The sequence below is a fragment of the Oscarella lobularis genome, chromosome 4, assembly GCF_947507565.1.
Source record: "Oscarella lobularis chromosome 4, ooOscLobu1.1, whole genome shotgun sequence".
Classification (NCBI taxonomy): domain Eukaryota; kingdom Metazoa; phylum Porifera; class Homoscleromorpha; order Homosclerophorida; family Oscarellidae; genus Oscarella; species Oscarella lobularis.
In genome coordinates, this window is record NC_089178.1 from 3351826 (window position 1) to 3363602 (window position 11777).

At 51.2% G+C, this 11777-nt stretch overlaps 4 protein-coding genes across 7 annotated transcripts in view; 2 read left to right on the forward strand and 2 right to left on the reverse strand.

Moving 5' to 3' along the window:
* Positions 1-646: 646 nt before the first annotated feature.
* LOC136185574 (ufm1-specific protease 2-like) lies at positions 647-1512 on the reverse strand. Of its 2 annotated transcripts, none has more exons than XM_065972738.1 (4): positions 1161-1512; positions 1009-1111; positions 877-962; positions 647-833 (listed from the first exon to the last, which is right to left on the reverse strand). In XM_065972738.1, the coding sequence occupies exons 1-4, from the start codon at positions 1257-1259 to the stop codon at positions 702-704; spliced, it is 420 nt and encodes a 139-aa protein (XP_065828810.1). In that variant the 5' UTR covers positions 1260-1512; the 3' UTR covers positions 647-701. The 2 variants fall into 2 exon arrangements, with proteins under 2 accessions (XP_065828810.1, XP_065828811.1); XM_065972739.1 differs by having other exon boundaries at positions 1009-1100; positions 1161-1231.
* LOC136185572 (serine/threonine-protein kinase ATR-like) lies at positions 1343-10537 on the forward strand. 2 transcript variants are annotated; one of them, XM_065972735.1, is made up of 4 exons: positions 1343-1456; positions 1507-9444; positions 9512-9906; positions 9954-10537. In XM_065972735.1, the coding sequence occupies exon 2, from the start codon at positions 1575-1577 to the stop codon at positions 9426-9428; it is 7854 nt and encodes a 2617-aa protein (XP_065828807.1). In that variant the 5' UTR covers positions 1343-1456; positions 1507-1574; the 3' UTR covers positions 9429-9444; positions 9512-9906; positions 9954-10537. The 2 variants fall into 2 exon arrangements, with proteins under 2 accessions (XP_065828807.1, XP_065828806.1); XM_065972734.1 differs by having other exon boundaries at positions 1507-9906.
* LOC136185573 (3-keto-steroid reductase/17-beta-hydroxysteroid dehydrogenase 7-like) lies at positions 9452-11191 on the reverse strand. Of its 2 annotated transcripts, XM_065972737.1 has the most exons (10): positions 11096-11191; positions 10812-11036; positions 10660-10749; positions 10491-10605; positions 10298-10416; positions 10155-10230; positions 9994-10098; positions 9889-9945; positions 9705-9803; positions 9452-9640 (listed from the first exon to the last, which is right to left on the reverse strand). In XM_065972737.1, the coding sequence occupies exons 1-10, from the start codon at positions 11131-11133 to the stop codon at positions 9566-9568; spliced, it is 999 nt and encodes a 332-aa protein (XP_065828809.1). In that variant the 5' UTR covers positions 11134-11191; the 3' UTR covers positions 9452-9565. The 2 variants fall into 2 exon arrangements, with proteins under 2 accessions (XP_065828809.1, XP_065828808.1); XM_065972736.1 differs by having other exon boundaries at positions 10491-10749.
* A 162-nt stretch (positions 11192-11353) lies between these two features.
* Positions 11354-11777, forward strand: part of LOC136185911 (serine/threonine-protein kinase ATR-like) — a 6085-nt gene continuing 5661 nt past the window's right edge. Inside the window, exon 1 of the mRNA XM_065973124.1 lies at positions 11354-11749. Coding sequence (XP_065829196.1) covers positions 11354-11749 — 396 coding nt within the window. The remainder of the gene's footprint in view (positions 11750-11777) is intronic.

Genomic DNA, 11777 nt, shown 5'->3' on the forward strand with positions numbered 1-11777 from the left:
ATTGCTCCGCGACCCATCCACCCTCAGCCGCAACTGAAGGAAATTGGGGCGCGTTCTGCTTTTATACTATGACCCCGCCCATCGCTCTGATTGGCTTGCTGGTTTCCGCTCTTCGTGCTCATTGGCTCTTTGGAAAGAAGGTGTCAAAAGGCAAACCGGTTTCGATTCCGGTTTGACGAAATATTGCATAACGATTTCGGTTAGAGGCGACAGATATCGCACCTGCATCGAACAAGATGGCGAAGAAAACGTGGCCACGACGAAACGAAAACGCTGTTAGGTACGTCTTTTCGTTGTTTTTCGCCGCTCATTTCGTCGCACGAAGATACGGGCGCCCGATTCACGTGATATGGAATGATCGATCGGAAGAAGTTCGTTTCGAGGCCGAATTCGAGCGAAACGAGGATAAATCCGAAGAGAACTAAGAGCGCAACTCGTCATTCGCTTGGAAAATCGAAGGAGAAAGTCGAATTGCTTCCCTAGCGCCTCGAGCGAACTTTCCGAGCTAAGTAGGGCCTAAAACGCTATTTTTTCTGTAAGGCGAATGCAGTTTTTAAGTCTAGACGCGTTCGAACGTCTCGGTTCTGCGGAAAAATGGGCAGTCTTTTCGAAAACGAACTCAAACAAACCGAGAGATTATGATGTAAGATGTTTGATTAGACTACCAAAGTACAGTTGTAGATTTTCTTGTTTGAACGTGATTATCGTGCAGAAAACTGAGGCAAGCATATATTGTAAAAAGAACTTGGTGTTAGAGAGTTCATTGGTTTCCATGCCACCCAGCCTTCCTCTTCAATTATCTTCATGTCATCTTTACCAGAATAATGAGGATCCTAGAGAAGAGTTCAGAGACAAAATTCCATGGATATAATTTACAAGTATAAGCAAGTGGGAATCAGATGGGTTTGACTTGTTCCACGCAACTCCGAGAAGAGTTTTAGAAGCCGCGTCAATATTACCTCCTGTTTTGTAAATGTAAAATTATAGGCAATTGCAGAAGTGCTCTACCAATCATGGCGGGAGAACAGATCGATTCAAAGTGAGAGAAAAGATTTCCGAGGTTGTCTGTGAATTCTCTAATCGATTGGCAATGCAGTATCCTGCAAGGAATCTATATAACATAATAACTGAATGCTTAAAGACAGGACTCTTCTTTATACGTCATAGGTATAATCGATGCATATGGAGACTTCGAACGTGCCTATCCATTCTTTAGAGCCGACAAAATCGTCGCTTTTGTCGCCCATTTCGACGAGCATTTTCTGCACGTCAACCAGGTCAGGAACTGCCTTTGCTTTTGCCCCTCTCGACTGCAATTGTAGCCTAATCCACGAAGAGAGCGTCTGCAAAGTTCTGTACCCACAGCCCCATCCCTGAGCGAGAAAAACGATAAAACGTCCCGCACACTCCAAAGAAAGCCCCCCACTCGATCATCAACGCCGTCAACGCAGTAGTGGTAATAAAAATACTCGCCCGTAACGCAAGCTACAGAAAACTCTGCACTAGACTCGAATTTCCGACAAATTCGTTCGTGATAGGCCATAACATATCCGGGAACGCACGAAAGCAAAACGATGTCGGACGACGCGAAAGAAGCCGGAGACGACGACGACAAAGTCGACCTGCCTCGCGTCTTCTCCGCCGTCGTCGACATGATCGTCAAGCACCTCAATCCGACGACAATTCCCCATCAACTCGGCGAAAACGGCGCGCGACAACAATGCAAGTGCGTGACAGCTCTAAAATACATCGAACACACGGTCGAATCGATCTCGGACGTCTACGTTCTATTCGTTCCGCGACTCGCCTTGTGGGTCGTCGTCAAATTGCTCGCCGTTCTCGCCGAATCGTCGTGCGAACCGTTGCACGATCAAGTGCTCGACATTCTATCGTCGCTTCTTCGTCTTCTCGCCTATCGCGATTCGTCGACTTTTCACGCCATCGTCGCCGATTTCGCGACGCTTTTAGTCGAATTGCGCTTCGCGACGACGACGACAGCGAAGAATCGCGTCGAAAATATTTTCCCCGTTCACGTGCCGATGTTTGTTGATTTGGTGAATCGAACCACCGTGACGTCGGCATCCTTCCCGTCAACTTCCGATTTGTCGTGTTTCCACGTGGTAACGGAAGTCGACGGATTCATCGGCCTTCAACTTGCCGTCGCACGCGTTTTTACGTCGCTCGTCGCGAGCAGCGTTCCCATGCGACCGTCGTCGTTCGATCGACTCTGGTCGATTCTCGTTACGGAATTTGAGCGCGAGACGACGATGACTCGCCTTGTCGTTGCCTTGCTTCGTTTAGCCGAAACGACGATGAAACGAAAACGCGACGTGAACGATGACGCTGCGACGCGTTTAGCGTTGCGTCTCATTGAGTTGTGCTCTTGCGCTGACGATGCAAATCAAGCGATTTTAGCCTCTTGCATTCGTCTTGCCGTTGGCAAAATTCGATGCGATTCTAATAAGGAAATTTTGTTGAAGACTCTGTGTCGCGGCGGCGGAGCTGCGACCGATTGCGTGCGCGGAAAATTACGCGTTTTGACGGAGACGCTTATTGGCTGTCTTTCGACTCTGTCTTCATCCTTGTTCTCATTGGAAAGTGCGAGTGGAATTAACGTCTCGGCGTGTTGTGCGACCCTGTTTCGGTTTTTGGACAGGATGGATTTTCGCGTGGGTATATCGTGTTTGGTTAAGTTTTTGCTGTGCGAGACTTCGTCGTTTTCCTCTTCCTCTTTCTCCTCCTCGTTGTCATCATCGTCTGGGATATTCGAGACGCCGAGCGCCGGAGCCAAGCGAATGAAGCTGCACCGAAAGGAAGGGAGTGCAAGTCACGCGGAGACGGATAGCGACGGCACGCCGAGGAAAAGAAAGCGTCTCGCGAAACGCGGATGGAACTGTCCCACTTTGGATCAGATTACCGAAACGATGACGCAATTGGTTGCTCTCGTTGAATCTCTGTTAAAATTAAAAGCCGGTGGCGTTTCTGTGTTGAAAAGAACAATGATTCGATTGGGCGGAATGATTCAAATTGTCGCTCAGTGTTTGACAACTTTGACTGGAAAAGGGTTTCATTTGGCTTTACTAAGCGATTCTGGTGTCGTCGCTTGTTGTCGCACGTGGACGGCTGTTGTAGAGAAGGCGATTATCGCTTTTTCTCTTGCTGATCTTATTGCTTTGTTAGAGGCAATTTTCGACGGTTTGGATGCGTTGATTTTTGCGTGCGAGACGGCGAAGTTGCAGGAGCCCACTCTAGGCGCTCTACTTCGTCTCGCATCTCTTCCTTGGCTAAAAAATGCTCGCAATCTTCCATCAGGATCTGTAGTCGTGATGGAAAAGGACGCAGAACTGTCCGAACACTTGATAGGCGTTCTAGAAGGAGAGGAAAAGACGTCGTTTATTTGGGCGCAGTCGCTTCACGCGATAGCCGCCCTTTCGTCTGACTACGTTCTGCAATTTCGCCAGAGCGTTCTCGCTTTGGGCTTAGAGAGTCGTCACGCTTGCGTTCGTCGATCGGCTATCGGTTCTCTTCTTCTTTTCGCCGGTTACGCGACTTGTGCGAGAGAAAGCGTTTTACAAAGTCTTCTCTATTGCGTTGAAGACGACGATTTCAGCGTGCGAAGAGAACTGGCGAGCAGACTCGGACTCGTCGCACTCACAATGTCCGACGGCGTTCAAGTAAAGCGAAAAATTCCGCTTAATCAAGATCGCATACGTCTGTCCGACTGCGCGAATCTAGAACGTCGCAAAGGCGCATTAACTAAACTAAACGCGACGCTATTTCAACCGTTCTTTAAACTAGAAAAAGGTGACGTCGACGGGGGAACAGTTCGACGTGCCTTCCTTCAAAGTCTTCCACTCGTTATCGAGTGTTTGGATTTGAGTCGACCGACAGCCGGTTTCCTATTGGACTGGTGCATATTATCTCTAGGCGCGTCAAAGCCAGACGAACTCGTTCTACTAGGAAGCGTCATCGAATCCGTTCTCGACGGAACGAAAGTGGAAACGGTGGGCGAATCAATCGTTAATAAACTCAAGAGCGAACTAAGCGCAACGAGCGACGATCGAACGCGAGAAGGCGTCCTCTTAACTCTTCTCGGTCGCGTCGGATCGAAATCGTCGGGCGCCTGTCTCGTTCGTTGTCTAACGACGCTACTCGACGTCGCGCTTTTCCACGCCGTCGCTTCGGTGAAAGCGGCGGCGTTCTCGCAAGTTCGCGTCGTCGTCGTCGAAGCGTCCGGCGTCGACGGCACGCGATTTTTCGTCGCCAATCAGCAGGCGCTGTGCGAATACATCTGCTCCGTTCTTCACAACATCGCCGCCGACGTGGTGGAGTGTCGACGCGCTTTGAAAGAATTCGCCGATTTGTTTCAATTCGACGACGACAATCAGTTGGTGAGCAGCAAGCAGAAGTACCTGCTTCCTCGTCTCGTTTGCGATCACTTCGCATCGGCGCCCGTCATTCTTCGTCTCTTCAGCGACGTTCTCGCAATCGATCGACCTCAATTGGTATTCAATAACAGTCGCTACATCTTTTCGTACGTGATTCGAATGGGCGACGGTTCTCAAGTCGACAAAATGCTTCGTTTTCTCGAATCGGAAACGAATTTCGATCTCGATTCGATTCTGCGCGCCTACGCTCAGCACACGTACAAAGAACTTCTTCTCCACATCAGCGCTTGTCCGGAAAAGGTGTTTCACGGGCTCGTACTGATGAGCCGCTACGATCCCCAATCGCCGTCGATTCCCCTTACGTCGCCCGCCGACTTGCCGTCGTTTCTTCAACCGCATCTTCTCGAATTGCTCGCCTTTTTTAACGGCTTGCTATTAGCCGGCAATACGGAAGCGGAGCAGAAGAGTCTCGTCTTGCGTAGTCTCATCTATATCATGAATTTGCTCGGTGCCGAGTACCTGTCGCCTGTTCGTCTCAAAGTCATCGCTATATTGCGATTGAGCATGACGCTTGTAGACGCCGTGCCCGTCGAATTGTGCTTGGAAAGTTGGTTGTCTTTCGTTCGGAACATTGAGCCGGAATCGTTGGGAAATATGCTGAGCGAAATTACCATATCCCTACTTCCTCTCTTGGACGCTCATTCGGATAAGGTCGCGAAAATTTTCAATTATCTATTCGTCGAAAAACGCGAAACGCTTCAGTCGCATTTCTGCGACATTTTCTACATTCCGCCTCATCCGGCACTTGCCGACGTGCTCGCCGTCGTGCGCGAATATCAAGACTCGCAAGAGCCGACCTCGAACAACTTTTCGACTCAAATCGATCAACTCTTGACCGGATGCCGGCACGAGCGCGGCGACGTGCGACGTTACGCGGCGGCCAATCTGAGCGATTTTCTTCGCAATCATCGACACGCTCTCTCCGACTTGATAGCGTCGTCGGAGACGCTAAGTCCCGTCGTCTGCGACGCCGTGACGACAATTCTTCGCGGCGTACAAGACGGCGACGCCGAAACGCGTCTATCGTTCGCCGAATGTTTTGGTCTGATTGGCGCGATCGATCCAGGACGATTGAGAAAGGTGGCACGAAATCGATCGCTCACTGCAAAGGACGGCGGCGGCGGCGGCGGCGGCGGCGGCGGCGGCGGCGGCGGCGGCGGTCTCGTTCACGACGGCGCTCGGAGCGTCGGTTTTTGTGTCAAATTGATTGGCGAACTTGTACGCGCTTTTCAAGCGGCGTTGGATACTCGAGCGCAAGACTGTTGCGCCTACACGCTTCAAGAGGTTCTCAAGTCGTACGGTTGCGCGACGAATGCCGACGAGACGATTTTAGGTGGACGGGTGTGGCGTTCGTTTTCCAAACCCACTCAAATCCTACTCGAACCGTATCTGCGATCGCACTACAAGGCGGAAGACGGCGTTTTTGTTCGCGACGTGAAAACACCTATTTACGGCAGTCAACGATGTCGGAATTTCGATAGTTGGATCGTTTGCTGGCTCTGTCATTTGACGAGTTGTCTCGAATCGGCTCCCGATATGCGAAATCTGTTCGAAAGTTGCAGTCTGACGTATACGCGCACCATATCGATTGGACTCTTTCTCTTGCCCTATCTCGTAACCGAAGTCATTTTCGAGGATCGCAGGGAGGCGACGGCGAAAATCGGCGACGAAATGATGGCCGTCGTGCGACACGCGCAGAAAAACGACAACCTGTCGCCGTCGCAGGCCGACTTTCGACAGCGAAGCGCCCAAACCGTTCTTCTCCTTCACGACTCGCTCGTGCAGACGTGCCAACATTGGAAAAATCGCTACAACGTCGCGAAAGACCACGTCGATCGGCAAATAATTGACGAAGTCGACTTGACGGTGCTCAAACGCCGATGCAATCTACTCGACGATTTTTTGACGAGCGTTCCTAAGGAAGCGCTCGCCGTCGCCGCCTTCAATTGCAAGTCGTACAGCGCGTCGCTCGTCCTCTTCGAATCGTCTATTCGACAAGACGCGTCGAAATTAGAAGAGCACATCTTCTTGTTGCGACGCGTCTACGCGGCGCTCGACGAACCGGACGGTTTCGTCGGTCTGTCGGCAATTTGTTCGGTGCCGGCGTCGCTCGTCGATCGAGCGCTCGAATGCGAAATGAAAGGAAATTTGGACGAGGCGCTCGTCTGCTATCGGGCGGCGACGCAGAACGATTTCAACGTCAGTCGAAATCACGAAGGTCTCGTTCAGGCTTGGCTGCGTTTAGGCGAAAACGACAGCGCGTTGAACCATCTCGATCGTCTTCTCGCCAAGCGAACGCAGTGGACGAAAGATTTTAATAAGTTTCGCGTCGAAGCGTGTCTTCAACTCGGCGAATGGGATTCGCTTCAGCAATACGTCGCTCTCGAGCCGCCGCATCACTCGTCCGATTGGTCCGTCGGCGTCGGACGACTTCTGCTCGCTATCAAATCCGGCGCCAATCGCGACTTTGTCGCTCGCCTACGAACGATTCGTCAAGGCACGGCGAAAAGACTCGCCGCCGCGTTGGCGGCGAGCGACTCGTCGTCGTCATCGTCGTACGAACGCGGTTATGACTACGTCGCTCAATTGCACGTATTGCAAGACTTGGAAGAGGCGGCCGAACGCGTCTTTTTTGTCGGTAATGTCGATAGAAAGGAGGAGACTCTCGAATCGCTACGAATGCAGTGGAATCGACGACTCGAATTGATTCAGATGTCGTTTCGCGTTCGCGAGCCCATTCTTCGTCTTCATCGGGCCGTATTTCATCTTGTGCCGGCGCCGACGCTCGAACGCGAATCGTGGCTGACGAGCGCGAGAATCGCGCGCAAAGCCGGCTACGTGGGATTGGCGTCAAGTTGCGTTCTCAAGTCCGAACTCCTGCTACAGCCTTTGCCCGAAGTGTGGCTCGAAAAGGCCAAGTGTCTGTGGAGTCAAGGCAAAACGAAAGAGGCGTTGGTATTTCTGCAGGACAATCTGAAAAAGGAGTGCAATATCGTGGAGGAAGAGAAGGAAAAACGACCGTCGGCGCGTGCCAAAGCGATGCTCTTGGTCGGACGATGGATGGAGGCGACGGCTCTCTGCGAAACGAACACGATAATCGGTCAGTATCGAGATTTGATGCAGCAGCACGCAAATTGGGAGAGCAGTCATTTCTATCTGGCAAAATACTACGACCGAATCATGGCAGCGCTCGAGGAATCGAAACCCGGAAAGGAACAGGAATGCTTACCGATGATCATTCAGCATTACGGCAATTCGTTGCTCTACGGAAATCAGTATATTTATCAATCGATGCCTCGATTGCTCACCTCGTGGTTGGACTACGGCGCTAAAGTCTACGAAACGAACGTCGCGGCGAAGGAGAGCGGTCGACGAGACAGCGCCTTGTCGCGTCATCGACACGGCGGCAATTCGCTTCTGAAATCGCTCAACGACATTGTCAAAGATTTGGTTAAACGATTGGCTCCCTTTCAATTTTTCACCGCTTTCTCGCAAATCGTCTCGCGAATCACTCACCCGCATCGGGACGTGCACGCGATCGTCGAGAATCTGTTGGCCAAGTTGGTGACGACCTATCCTCAGCAGGCCATCTGGATGATGCTCGCCGTCTACAAGTCGTCGCATTCGGGACGGCATCGACGTTGCGACGCCGTCTTCGATCACGCCAAAAAGCTGAATCCGTCGCTGCGAAAACTTCTCAAGGACTTTTTGGATTTGACCGAAAAGTTGATCGAATTGAGCGACAAAAATTATCCCAAGGTACAGCGTCAGGTGACCATGGATTCGGAATTTCGTCCGCTGCTTCGTCTCGTTCGCGATCCGCACTTTAGTCAAATTTTCGTGCCGGACAAAGCGATGATGACCGTCGTTCTTCCGACGTCCGTCACTCGCGATCACCACCCGTTTCCCGACGATTTGCCGTACATAAGCGACTTTGGTCCGATCGTCAATGTGCTCTCGTCCCTCGCTCGCCCGAAAAAGATTGTTATACGCGGCAGCGACGGACGAGACTATCCGATCTTATGCAAGCCGAAGGACGATTTGAGAAAGGATAGTCGACTCATGGAATTCAACGGACTGGTCAATCGATGTCTCTATCAGGACGCGGAGAGTCGTCGACGCAGTCTTCACATTCAGACGTACGCCGTTCTCCCGTTGAGCGAGAGCTGCGGACTGATCGGTTGGCTGGAGAACACGACTGCCATGCGACCGGCTCTCAATAAATTCTATCAGGAGAAAGGACGCTACGTTCCGCCGGTCGAGGTCAAGCGCCTTTGGGCGCCTATCGAGTCGAATCCGCAGTCGTCTATGGATGTGAAGAGAAGGATCTTTCGAGAGTTGTTGAAAAAACATCAGCCGCCCGTTCTGCACGAATGGTTCGCGCGCACGTTCGCCGAACCGTCGTCGTGGTACCAGAGTCGCTTGGCCTTCTCGCGTTCGCTTGCCGTCATGTCGATGGTCGGCGCCGTTCTCGGTCTGGGCGATCGTCACACGGAGAACATTCTACTCGACTCGGCAACGGGAGACGTCGTTCACGTCGACTTCGACTGCCTATTTAACAAAGGAATCACGTTCACGTTTCCCGAGAAAGTGCCCTTTCGCCTGACGCACAATCTCGTCGACGCTCTCGGCTGCACGGGCGTCGAGGGCCCATTTCGGCTCGCCTCGGAGGCGACGATGCGCGTGCTGAGAGAGCAGAAAGACTCGCTTGTCAGCGTCTTTTCTACAATGATACACGATCCGCTCGTCGAATGGCAAAAGAGTCGGGGAGATCATCGATCGAAAGGCGGTGGCGGCGGCGGCGGACTCAATACGGCTATTGAAAAATTAGAAGAAGTGGAACAGAATCTTCAGGGTTTGATGCCTTATAATCGCGGCATGCCGCTCTCTGTCGAAGGGCACGTGCACAATCTCATTCAGCAAGCAACCGACGAAGATAACCTCGCTCAGATGTTCGTCGGCTGGGCACCGTACATGTGAGTCGACTAACTATTAGGTAAGAGAGTGGGCGACGGTCTATTATAATTATTAGCTGCATAAGCGTGTTTTTGTTTGACTAACAGCTCTCTCTACTCGTACCGTATACAGACTCTTTATGTAGCAAGTCAGTGGTCATTTCAAGTTTCAAATTTCCCTGCTAGTTGATTCAATTTCTCGTATAGCTTTAAGGCTATGTCTTGACTGAGTACATTCTAAAAGATTCAGCCAAGACGAGACCTAGAGAAGATTTTGCCAAGTCTTTTCCCCCTACCGTACCTTAGTTGTTTCTACGTAGCTCCTCCCAAACGGCGTGCACCTGCTGTGATACTTTGCAGAGTGATTTAGGCCTTCTGGAGCCTGTTTGGCCAACCATACCTACACGCAGCACACAGGACAATGTCGATGGGTGGCCGCCAAGAGACAGGTGAGCGACCGCCCTAATGAAAAGCAAGCAGCTTACCAGTGCTTCTGCTCCACAGTAGGGAAAATAAGTCCATGAACCGTTTATTAGTCTCATCTAAAAAGGAACGTGTCTGGCAGTGCGACGACCGACGCTAGAGTGTACCAAAAAAGCGACGGGATAGAGAAGATACCATATCCAACCGGGAAGAATTCTTAGCGTCATATTCGTCATGATCAATCCCGGACAAACGACGTGAGAATATATGTTCTATACGATGGGCAATTCGATTCGTTCCAATTGTGCTCATTGTCGTTCATTTATACTCTTTTGTTTAGCTTCTCGTTGAGGGCGAGGCTCAGCAAATCAATTGCATACTTGGATGATCCGTACGGATCGTTTCTGGAAGTGGAACCAAAATAAAGACGGCACGCGTAATTTTCTCACTGCCGCCCTCCCTATACTATACCCCTCGACGTGCTGTATGTCGTCTATATCGAACGGTTGCTTCAACGCCGTCGCCGACGACGTCCAAATGACGTGAGCCGGTTGGCCCTGATTCGCAAGAAAATCCTCCAAGCCTTTCACCTGAGATATCGAAGGAAGGAAGAAAGAAACCATCATTTATGTATAGAGTGTCTAAATAGGATATCATTAGCAACCAAAAGGAAGTGGCCGAAAACGTTTGTGGCGAAGATGGCCTGCAGTCCGTCTTCGGTCAATTCATCGACGCACTCGAGCAGCTGGCCACCGTCCACTAATGCCTGCAGCACGTGGCTTGAGAAATCGAGCGTTCGAAACACTGCTAGTATGAAATTCTTGTGCGAGTACCTTGGATAGGGAGGCCAAAAGGCGGACCAGTTTACTCTCGACACGGGCATAATACCGGCATTGAGAAAGAGCCAATCAACGTACTTGTATCTGAATGCGCAATGTGAGGATGCATGGGGAGGGATTTACGTACGCCGCGCGCATTCGCTTACTTCGATCGTATCGTTTCTACTGCTCTGTATACGCTCGTCGGCCTGCTCACGTCCATTTCTATTAGATCGATTCGGATGTCGGGACCGAATTCGGCTTCGAGCTCTTTTTTCGCCGTCTCCGCTTTCGAGCGGCTCCGGCAAGCCAGGCATACTCTTAGCTCGTCGAGACGTTGTTCGCTTGCAGCGTCTTCGAATAGACGTCGCGCCACGGCGAGACCGACGCCTCTGCAAATAGAGGAGGTACAGTTGGCTCTAGCGAGATGGTGCGATAAGCTTTCGCTTACGAATTTGCTCCCGTTATGATGGCTAGTCTTTCCGGCATTTTTTCAATCAATGGGCGCACTCTGGGACTTCGTTGTTGGAGGAGACGTGCGCGGACGTGCGCGTTGTTACGTCAATGACTCGCTTATACGGGGACTTCGGTTTTTCTTATGACCGACAGGTCGAGACTTGCAGAAGCGCTTCGCGTGAAAATAAGTGGAAATATAAGAAGCAGCAGCCCATCGTCACCGTTGACAGGAAGAGAAATCGGAAAATTAGTCATGTTCGGCTACAGGGAACGAAAACGAGACAACGAGAGCCCCGAACCTGGCCGACGTCTAAACACAAGCTATTATTACGCAGACGAAAGACGAAGACAGAACGAGAGACGGGAGCGCATCACGGAAAGAGCGACGGCTTTACGAAACGAGGCAGCGAAGAAAAGAGCCAGAAAAAGAAACTGGACGTGGACCATCGTCAAATGGTCGTCTATTGGCCTACTTCTTTTTCTCATTCTAGCGTACATCAGTCTTCCTTCGGAACTTTGTTCGGACGTAGATCGGCACGCGAACTTGACCGGATTGGAAAAGGTTTTGAAAGAGTCCGTTTTTGGACAGCATCTTGTTGTGGAGACTGCGTTTCGATTAGTGAAAGCGCACGTCAAAAATCCGCATCCCGTTAAGCCGCTCGTCCTGTCGCTTCACG

What these genes read in the sequence shown, in the direction of transcription:
- LOC136185574 (XM_065972738.1), bottom strand. Translation starts at nt 1,259, where the DNA reads ATGCTCGTCGAAATGGGCGACAAAAGCGACGATTTTGTCGGCTCTAAA. An exon ending in GCATCGATTATACCTATGAC is followed by an intron (nt 1,112 to 1,160) that starts GTATAAAGAAGA and finishes TATGTTATATAG; the next exon opens with ATTCCTTGCAGGATACTGCA. An exon ending in ATTCCCACTTGCTTATACTT is followed by an intron (nt 834 to 876) that starts GTAAATTATATC and finishes ACTCTTCTCTAG; the next exon opens with GATCCTCATTATTCTGGTAA.
- LOC136185572 (XM_065972734.1), top strand. Translation starts at nt 1,575, where the DNA reads ATGTCGGACGACGCGAAAGAAGCCGGAGACGACGACGACAAAGTCGAC.
- LOC136185573 (XM_065972736.1), bottom strand. Translation starts at nt 11,133, where the DNA reads ATGCCGGAAAGACTAGCCATCATAACGGGAGCAAATTC. An exon ending in GACATACAGCACGTCGAGGG is followed by an intron (nt 10,231 to 10,297) that starts GTATAGTATAGG and finishes TTCCACTTCCAG; the next exon opens with AAACGATCCGTACGGATCAT. An exon ending in GCTACGTAGAAACAACTAAG is followed by an intron (nt 9,641 to 9,704) that starts GTACGGTAGGGG and finishes TGAATCTTTTAG; the next exon opens with AATGTACTCAGTCAAGACAT.